This window comes from Fukomys damarensis, unplaced genomic scaffold (assembly GCF_012274545.1).
Source record: "Fukomys damarensis isolate Sample0158 unplaced genomic scaffold, DMR_v1.0_HiC HiC_scaffold_39, whole genome shotgun sequence".
Classification (NCBI taxonomy): Eukaryota; Metazoa; Chordata; class Mammalia; order Rodentia; family Bathyergidae; genus Fukomys; species Fukomys damarensis.
In genome coordinates this window covers 68,797,833-68,808,396 of record NW_022900951.1, presented here as the reverse complement: position 1 = coordinate 68,808,396, position 10,564 = coordinate 68,797,833, and the positions used below count along the sequence as shown (strand labels likewise).

At 33.6% G+C, this 10,564-nt stretch overlaps 1 protein-coding gene across 1 annotated transcript in view; it reads left to right on the top strand.

Annotated features, from left to right (window-relative positions):
- LOC104856735 (60S ribosomal protein L27a-like) overlaps positions 1 to 10,294 on the top strand; it is a 26,552-nt gene extending 16,258 nt beyond the window's left edge. Inside the window, exon 2 of the mRNA XM_033760490.1 lies at positions 9,804 to 10,294. Coding sequence (XP_033616381.1) covers positions 9,804 to 10,294 — 491 coding nt within the window. The remainder of the gene's footprint in view (positions 1 to 9,803) is intronic.
- The last annotated feature ends 270 nt before the right edge of the window (positions 10,295 to 10,564 follow it).

Sequence of the window (10,564 nt, the reverse complement as noted above, 5' to 3'; positions counted from 1 at the left end):
TATGTATATTTATATAAAAGACCAATAATATAAGTATATTATGCATCAATAGCAGCAATAGCTTTTCCAGGTTCTGCAGTCACCTGAACAAAATTATAAACATTCAGCACACTCCATTAAAAAAACAAAAACAAAAAAACGAAGAGAAGAATAATACACGGAAAACAGCAAAATTCTATTGCTGTTGTGGTACCTGGCATGATTCAAGACTCTAGAACAGAAACTGACAAAAAAATAGATGAGCTGAGGACCACGATAGAAGCCATGAATGTCCAGCATAAGAAAGAAATGGAAACAATAAAAGCCTAACATAGGAAAGAAATGGAATCCATAAATCAGATTCAAACAGGTATCCAGGAGATTAAACGCGCCATTAAAAGTGTACACAACAGAATAAAAGAATGTGAAGATTGAATCTCAGATATAGAAGATAAGATTGCAGTCAGTGACCCTGAAATGAGAGGTCTCTTAAAAACAGTAGGGGATCATGAGAAATCGATCCAGCAACTCTGAGATGATACAAAGAAGAATGACATAAGACTGATAGGAATCCATGAAGTAGCAGGAGAAAATACAAATGACTTAAAAAAGCTATTCACAGAATTAATGACAGAAAATTTCCCAAATAGAGGGGAAGAATTTGACCTTCATATAAGTGAGGCATATAGGACTCCAACTAGCCACAATAAAAAAAAAATCTACACCTAGACATATAATAATCAAGATCCCAGAAACCCAACAGAAGAACAAAATACTACAAGCAGTAAGAGAAAAGAAAAAAATCACATGCAAGGGAAAGCCCATCAGAATCACAGCAGACTTTTCAACACAAACTCTTAGGGCAAAGAGAGCCTGGAGTGAGATATTTCAAGTACTAAATGAGAACAACCGCCAACCTAGACTGATGTATCCTGAAAACCTCTCTTTCAAAATGGATGTGGAAATAAGATACTTCCAAGGCAAAGAACACCTGAGAAACTACACAAATACCAAATCAGCACTACAGGAAATTCTAGACAATATCCCAGAAAAAGACAATGAAGGTCACAACACCATGAGGCCCAACAGAGCAAATCAAATGAGAACAACCGCCAACCTAGACTGATGTATCCTGAAAACCTCTCTTTCAAAATGGATGTGGAAATAAGATACTTCCAAGGCAAAGAACACCTGAGAAACTACACAAATACCAAATCAGCACTACAGGAAATTCTAGACAATATCCCAGAAAAAGACAATGAAGGTCACAACACCATGAGGCCCAACAGAGCAAATCAAATAGGCAAGGCAAGAAATTAAAAGGAGAAGGTGAAAAAGTAAAAAGAGTCAACAAAAGGCCATAACAGGACAATAATAAGTCAGTACATATCAATTATAACCATCAATGTCAGTGGCCTCAACTCACCAATCAAGAGAAATAGATTGGCAGAATGGAATAAGAAGCAAAATCCAACAATATGTTGTATTCAAGAAACACACCTAGTGCAAAAAGAAGCCCATAGACTGAAAGAGAAAAGACAGAAAACAATTCTCCATGTGACAGGAGCCCAGAAAAAAACAGGGGTAGCAATCTTATTTTCAGACAAAGTAAATTTCAAACCCCAACTGATTCTATTACTATAGATGTAGGACAGTACTGTATCATACCTCTGTGAATGTGAAACATCTTGTACCTGCTTTATGATACATAGTAGTAACTGTGCTTTATCAGAGCTATTTTTAATGATGTTACTCTAGAATGTTCTCTCTCCAGATGATGATTAAGATGCTAATAAGAACCAACATATTGATGCAATGATTTTTGTATCATTTCCTTAGCCTCCATTGTATTGATTTCTGCTCTGCTCTTTATAATTTCCTCCCTTACAAGAACTTTCTGTTTGTATTGCTCTTATTTTACTAGAAGCTTGAGTTTCAGCATTAAGTTGTTTATTTCAGCTTGCTGTACTTTCTTAATATGGGCCTTCACTGCTATGAATATGCCTTATAGGATCGCTTTCATTGTGCCCCATAATTTCCAATATGTTGCATTGGTACTATCATTTAATTGTAGAACTGTCTAATGTCTTTTATTTTCTCTGTGACCCATTATTTCTTCAAGAGGGAGTTATTCAATTTCATGTGTTTATGAAGTTCTTAGGTTTTATTTTGCTATTGATCTATCATTTCATTGCACTGCGTTCTGATAACATACAGGGAATAACCTTAATTCCTTTGAATTTACCTAAACATATTTTATGAGTTATCATGTCGTCTATTTTGAAGAATGACCCATTTGTAGTTCAGAAGAATATGTATTCTGATTCTGTGGAATCTAACCCTCTGTAGACATCTATTAAATTCATTTGTTGACAAGTTTGGTACTTCTCTAGCATATTTCATTATTGATTTTTTATCTAGTTGATCTATTTGTGACAGTGGGGTATTGAAATCCCACACTACTATTGTATTAGTGCTTATTTGATATTTTATGTCCACTAATATTAGTTTTATATACTTGGGTGTACTAGCATTTGGTTCATATATTTTTATAATTGTCATTTATTCCTGGATTTTGGCCCTTTTAAAGAGATAGTGATGTTTTTTGTATCTCTCAAGTAGTTTTGCTTTGAAGTCCACTTTATCTCAAAATAGGATAGCTACCCCTTCTTTTTCTGGATTCCTGCAGCAAGGCATTTTGTTTTCCATCCTTTGACATTCAGTCTATGAATTTGTGTTTGAATTAAGTGTTTCTTGTTTGAGCATATTTTTAGATCTTGCTCCTTGACCAATTCTGACAGTTTATTTATTTTGAATGGTGAATTGGGACCATTAACATTGATGTGTTTTACTAATACGTATGGACTTATAATAGTTATAATATTTTTCTGTTGTTGAATCTTTTTTTATTTCTCCCTTTTTGCATTTAATTTCTTCCCTTGATTTATTACTTCATTCTTTTGGGGTTCAAAGGGTTGTAGTCCTCATTGTCTTCCTAGGATTTTGTTTAGAATATTTTAGAGTAATGTCTTGGTAATCATGAAGTTCATCAGGTGCTCTGTCATGAAAATATCTCATTTTTTTCTTCACTTTGAAAGTTAGTTTTGCAGAATGTACCTGTCTAGTTTGGAGGTTGTTTTCTTTTAGTGCATGAAATATTTGACTCCAGGCTTGTCTTGACTTAACTGCAGGTGCTGAGAAGTCTGTTGTGATTCTGATTGGCTTTACTTTTTATGTGCTTTGTTTCTTTTCTCTATATGCTTTTAGTATTTTGTTCTTCTGTTGGATTTGTGGAATGTTGACTATTATATGTGTAGGTGTAGATTTTTTTACATGACTAGTTGAAGGCATGTGTTAATTATCCATATGTCAAATTTTTTCACCTGTTTGGGATGTTTTCCTTCATTACTTCTTTAATGAGATTTTTTTACATAATTTGTACTATATCCTACTTTTTCATTGACTCCAATCAGTCTTATGTTATTCTTCTTTGAATCATCTATCTGCTGCTGAATTGATTTCTCATTGTCCCTTATGCTTTTTAATTCAGTCTTTTCATGATTACTAACTGTGACTGTGTCATCTATATCTGATATTATGTCTTCACATTGGTTCATTCTGCTGAGTATAATTTCAATGGAGTTTTTAATTTCTTGGAATCTGTTTCATGCATTCCATTTCCTTTCTATATTCAGCATTCATGGTTTCTATTTCTTTCCTATTCTAGGCATTCATGGTTTTCATAATGTCCCTGAGCTTCTCTGTTTTATGTCTGTGTCCGTTGAAGAGTGACTAAATACATCTTTAATTTTGGTTACCATCTCTGTGGTTATCTGGGAAGTTATTTATAATTTCATTTTTGTTTTCCAGAGCCTCTTTCATCTGTTTTGCTACTTCCCTTGTCACCAGTCCAGGGAGTCCAGATTGTTATCTTTAGGATTATTCCACCTTATTTTCCCATGGATTTGCCTTTAATGAGTTAAAAGTCTAGATTTGCCTCTTGTTTTGCTTTTTTTCATTTTTTTGTTGATGTTTTTGGTTTATTTCCTGCATTGATACTTGTATATTTCTTATTGCAAGCATCTTTATTGCTAGTCTTTACAGACCTTAGAAAATGACTACTCCTCAGAGGTGTCTTCCAGGTATAGTTGGTCTTTGGGTTTTGAGTCTGTCATGACTCTTAGGCAGTCTCAGTTTTGGTATACCTGAAAGGTCCGCTGACTAGAACCATCTCATCACCTTGGCCAAAGTAATACAATCTATAATAAAACCAAATACAGCTTAGAAAATGACAAATTTTGTTAGCTATTAATTTGTCATCTTTAACTGCATGAACTAGACTTGTGGCTATATATCAAAATCAAGCACCATCCGGGAGTGTGCTTGAAGTAAATAAGCCCTTCAGAATAGTGAATTTACCCTCCAGGAAGAATACTTGGAGGGTGTTTGGGGGTTGGAGAAATAGTAAGAGAAGGCAAGATTATACATAGGGCTGGAGGACACAGGAAAATCATGTAAAATTTTGGTAACTGGTGAAGACAGGAGGAGGAAGGAACTAAAACAAGAACAGCATAAACTAACAGCAACAGGAAAACTAGAGACTGTAGCTGAGTGTGGTGGTGCATGCCTGTAATCCCAGCACTTGGGAGGCTGAGGCAGGAGGATCTCTGTAAGTTCAAGACCAGCCTGGCTACATAGTGAATTCCAGGTCAATCTCAACTACATAGTGAGAATCTGTCTCAAAAAAAAAAATAGAAAACTAGAGACTGCATTCATGCTCTTATAGAAATAAGAACAATCAAAAAGAAACAAAACAAGAGAAAAACAAGAACAAGAAAGGAGAGACATTAAAAAGATGACAGATGCAGCAGCATGTAGATCTAAGTCAATTGATTTCAGCAAGCCAGCCATAGTCCACTGTGATTCAGACTGGTTTCTGGCTTTGATGCTAGAATTGAGTTCCTTGACTTCCTATTGTTTTGAACTCTGCATGGTTCTGCTGCAGATATGAACTGACTCTCTTCAAATAGCAAGTCCTGGTTCTCATATGAGGTGTCAATCCCAACTACTCACCATCCTCTGTAGTCCATTGTCTTTATTATAATGACTGTCTTTGCTCTTCTGTTGGGTTTCAATGTTCAACAACATGCCTTCTCTCTGTTTCTCACCATCCTGCCATCTTCTAGAGCTCACAATGATGATCTTTTTACTCTCTGCTGTTGAATGTGTCTTGCCATTATAGGCTATCTGCTGCTAATGCCCACAGGGTTGGTCCCACTTGTGAAGGTACATACTGGTAGGCTGTCAGACTGGTCAAGGAATCCTTTCCTGCATTCTTTTAAAAATCACTTTAATCATTTCTAATATTTGACATTTGCAAATTACTTGTATTTGGCCCTTGTATAATTGCCTTTAGCCAAAGTTAATTTGGGGTACATTGAAGAAACAAGAAGAAAATCTACCATGCAGTAATAAAATTCAAATCAACTAGAGGTTCAGTTAACAACGTTTTGACTTTATTAAATATATCTTAATCTCAGCAAGAGAAAATGAGACTTGAAATATGACTGTAGTAATGAAAATAATATAATTTAATTGGATAACTGCTTTAGAATTAAAATAACAAGATTTGGTTGTAACAGATTCTTGATTCTGTGAACAGGAGAAGGATGATGCTATCATATGTGATTAGCAACAAGTGAACATTGTATTTTAGTGAGATATTGTGAATATAGTGTTTAACTCAAGATATTGGAAGTACAATGGCATGCACTTTGAGGAAATAGTTTAGTATTGGGGAATAGATTTCTGTTAGTCCAAGGAAGACAATCCCTAAATCATATTGAGACTTTAGATTATGGTAGATAATTGGTATGACTTTCATGAGAAAGAAGTCTTGGGCATAGAAAGGAATAATGAGAATTTCACAGTGTGAAATATATTAAAGATAGAAGGAGATAAATTACAGATATAAAATCTCAGAAGGCGCAGGAAGACAATTTAGTTTTGAGAAGGGAGGATTGAATTTTTTAACCAGAAAATGAGAGTTCTAAATCTAGAATGAGTGATAAAAATTATTTCCTTAATGATAAACTGCAATATACCTAAAATGTATTTAAAGTACTAGCATGTCCATTGGGGGAGGCATAATTTATTTGTTGCATGAAAGAAGGAATATAAATTTTTGAACCTTATTTGATAAATTTCTTAATGACTCCACTGATATTAGTTCAGAAAACTACATAGTGAATTCCAGGTCAATCTCAACTACATAGTGAGAATCTGTCTCAAAAAAAAAAATAGAAAACTAGAGACTGCATTCATGCTCTTATAGAAATAAGAACAATCAAAAAGAAACAAAACAAGAGAAAAACAAGAACAAGAAAGGAGAGACATTAAAAAGATGACAGATGCAGCAGCATGTAGATCTAAGTCAATTGATTTCAGCAAGCCAGCCATAGTCCACTGTGATTCAGACTGGTTTCTGGCTTTGATGCTAGAATTGAGTTCCTTGACTTCCTATTGTTTTGAACTCTGCATGGTTCTGCTGCAGATATGAACTGACTCTCTTCAAATAGCAAGTCCTGGTTCTCATATGAGGTGTCAATCCCAACTACTCACCATCCTCTGTAGTCCATTGTCTTTATTATAATGACTGTCTTTGCTCTTCTGTTGGGTTTCAATGTTCAACAACATGCCTTCTCTCTGTTTCTCACCATCCTGCCATCTTCTAGAGCTCACAATGATGATCTTTTTACTCTCTGCTGTTGAATGTGTCTTGCCATTATAGGCTATCTGCTGCTAATGCCCACAGGGTTGGTCCCACTTGTGAAGGTACATACTGGTAGGCTGTCAGACTGGTCAAGGAATCCTTTCCTGCATTCTTTTAAAAATCACTTTAATCATTTCTAATATTTGACATTTGCAAATTACTTGTATTTGGCCCTTGTATAATTGCCTTTAGCCAAAGTTAATTTGGGGTACATTGAAGAAACAAGAAGAAAATCTACCATGCAGTAATAAAATTCAAATCAACTAGAGGTTCAGTTAACAACGTTTTGACTTTATTAAATATATCTTAATCTCAGCAAGAGAAAATGAGACTTGAAATATGACTGTAGTAATGAAAATAATATAATTTAATTGGATAACTGCTTTAGAATTAAAATAACAAGATTTGGTTGTAACAGATTCTTGATTCTGTGAACAGGAGAAGGATGATGCTATCATATGTGATTAGCAACAAGTGAACATTGTATTTTAGTGAGATATTGTGAATATAGTGTTTAACTCAAGATATTGGAAGTACAATGGCATGCACTTTGAGGAAATAGTTTAGTATTGGGGAATAGATTTCTGTTAGTCCAAGGAAGACAATCCCTAAATCATATTGAGACTTTAGATTATGGTAGATAATTGGTATGACTTTCATGAGAAAGAAGTCTTGGGCATAGAAAGGAATAATGAGAATTTCACAGTGTGAAATATATTAAAGATAGAAGGAGATAAATTACAGATATAAAATCTCAGAAGGCGCAGGAAGACAATTTAGTTTTGAGAAGGGAGGATTGAATTTTTTAACCAGAAAATGAGAGTTCTAAATCTAGAATGAGTGATAAAAATTATTTCCTTAATGATAAACTGCAATATACCTAAAATGTATTTAAAGTACTAGCATGTCCATTGGGGGAGGCATAATTTATTTGTTGCATGAAAGAAGGAATATAAATTTTTGAACCTTATTTGATAAATTTCTTAATGACTCCACTGATATTAGTTCAGAAAATTAAGCCCTAAAATTATTTTAATCCAATCACTCTCCAATATAATTTATGTTCTTTAAAGCTACAGTATTGAGTTTATTACTGTCCACAATATTTTGGTTAGTAGTGACTTAAAGGTAATATAATCTGACATCTATAAGGAGGAATTTTGAATAAAAGCTTCAATATCGGACCTATCCCTATGTTGGCATTTATGAAATGAACAGAGAATGAGAGTAAGAAGATTGCAAATTACTTAGGAAAAGATTTAGGAATTATTCTATTGATAAAAATGTAACAGACCATATGTATAAAAAGAATTTAGTATTGTTTTTAAAGTAGCTATCTCTTAATAGACATTGCTTTAGTTTGAATGTTGAGTGTTTCGCAAGACCCATGCATTAAACTCTTGTTTCCCAGGGTAACACTATTGGAATATGGTGGAATCTTTAGAAAATGGAACCTAATGGGAAGTCTTTAGGGTGTCAAAAGAATATCTTTGAAGGAGACTGTTGGACTCAAATCTTTTACTCTTCCTCTTTTGCATACTGGCTCATGAAATGACCAGTTTCACTTCACCAAACACTCATGTTATGACATACTACCTTAGCAGTGTTCCAAAACTATGGGAACAATTAGTCTTGGAGTAGAAATTACAAAATCATATGCCAAAAATTATTTATATTTATAAATTAATTTTCTCAGGAATTTGGGTATAGTAATATAAAAATAAATAATATACTTACATTTTTTCAATACATTTGTCTGTGGAACATTTTTAGGAAGAGCATGTCACAATAAAATGTCTTCATATGTAAAATAAAATGTCTTTCATATATACCAATAAAGAGCAGACTAGAAGATAAATAAGGAGAAATTTAAATAACTCCATAAATTACCTATTACATTTTTCAAAAATATAATACGTATGTTAATCCTTTTCATTTGTACTGCTGGTTTCTTTTAGTTCACTGAAAAGAAAGGCTTGTCTGTTTCTTTTACTCTAAACACTTTGAAGATAATGATATACAGTGTATTAATTACTTTTATTTTTTATTATTTTGTTGTGGTTACCATAAATTTTCACAATACTTTTGTCTGCAGTTCTACCTTTTCTCTTCCTTCTTCCAATTTCCATTAACATTTTTTTTAGTTTTATTGTGCTATAAAGCAAACTGTTGGTAGAGATATCAATACTCATTCTGCATATCAAAGATTTTGAAGGGGTTGCCATATGTTAAGATAAATAAATGTTGCAAGCAAAATATCCAAGGCGATTATTGAGTGCTCTTGTTCTTAAATACATTGAAGACACAAAATTAGGTGTCTATTCTAAGTATAAAGATGACCAGGTACCTATACTTTAAATGTGATATATATGAGAAAAGCTCATTCTCATTCTGCATTTAATATGACCACATATTTTAAAGTAAAAAGTATATATCATTCTGAATGTCTTCTATTATTTTTATTTATTATGATTTCTTCAAAACTTCTGTGCTCTTCAGCTGGCAATATTTTTATCATTTAGAATGGACATTTTGATAGGGTAGTTACTGAGCAATGGAGTAAAGTAAACAGGTAGAGATGAATTATTTATTCTTCGTCTCTGAATTTTCTTAAAATTATGTTAAAATGCATCATAAAAATAACAAATTGGCATTAACTGTGAATGGATCAGCTGAAAAGGTAAAATACTACCTATTACAGTTTCAAGTTAACACACAGCTGAGGGACTAAATAACTTCATTGTTAAATCTGTATTTTCTTTGTGAAAAGTTAAAGCCAACAAAATTTTTAGTAAAATTTCATCTTTTTCCTTGAGATTGTGTACTGAGCTTATAAAGCAGCATCTATTAAACTATAGCTCTTTGCAATTTGGGCTGATTTTAACTACTAGTTACTGACCTTCAATTTGTTGCAGTTATTTTGTAAATAGTTTTATAACAACTAAGAAGAGTCAGCTGTACTATTTAGTAGCTTCCCCTTGAGGCATTTGATGACCTTATGCTATATATTTTTAAAAGAAAGTATTAAGTAAGAAAGCATTGCACTAAGAAGTGTCTTTATTTAAAATATTTCACTTTTTCATTTCGGCCGCTGACATTCCATACAGACGGAGGAAGACCTGGAAACTTCCAGTCCCAGTGAGCCATGGCAACAGCTACATTGACAAACATGGGAAGCACCCAGGAGATCGGGGTAATTCTGGTGGCATGCATCACCACAGGATCAACTTTGACAAATATCACCCAGGTTACTTTGGGAAGGTAGGTATGAGGCATTACCTCTTAAAGAGAAAGCAGAGCTTCTGCCCAACTGCCAGACTTGAGAAATTGAGGACATTGGTCAGTGAGCAGACACAAGTAAATACTGACAAAAACAAGACTGGAGTAGCTGCCATTATTGATGTAGTGCAATCAGGCTACTATAGTGTTCTTGAAAAAGGAAAAGTTCCAAAGCAGCATGTCATCATGAAGGCAAAATTCTACAGCAGAAGAGCTGAGGAGAAGATTAAGGGTGTCAGAGAGGCCTGTGTCCTTGTGGCTTGAAGCCACAAAACAGTGGGGATCATTAAATATCAAATTGCTTTTTAAAAAAATCTCAAAAGACATTTTGGCACATCATTGGCATGTTTATAATTGCAAACTAGTCAGGTTATGATGATGTGTGTTATAAATTAACTGCCATGAACAGTGAATTAGCTAGTAATAATGCTTTGTAAATGGGTTATTTCTTCCAAGCTTTGAGATGTAAGAAACAGTTGGATTAATATTGCTGTATGTAATATTCCCAAGCTTTTTTTTTTTTTTTTTTTTTTT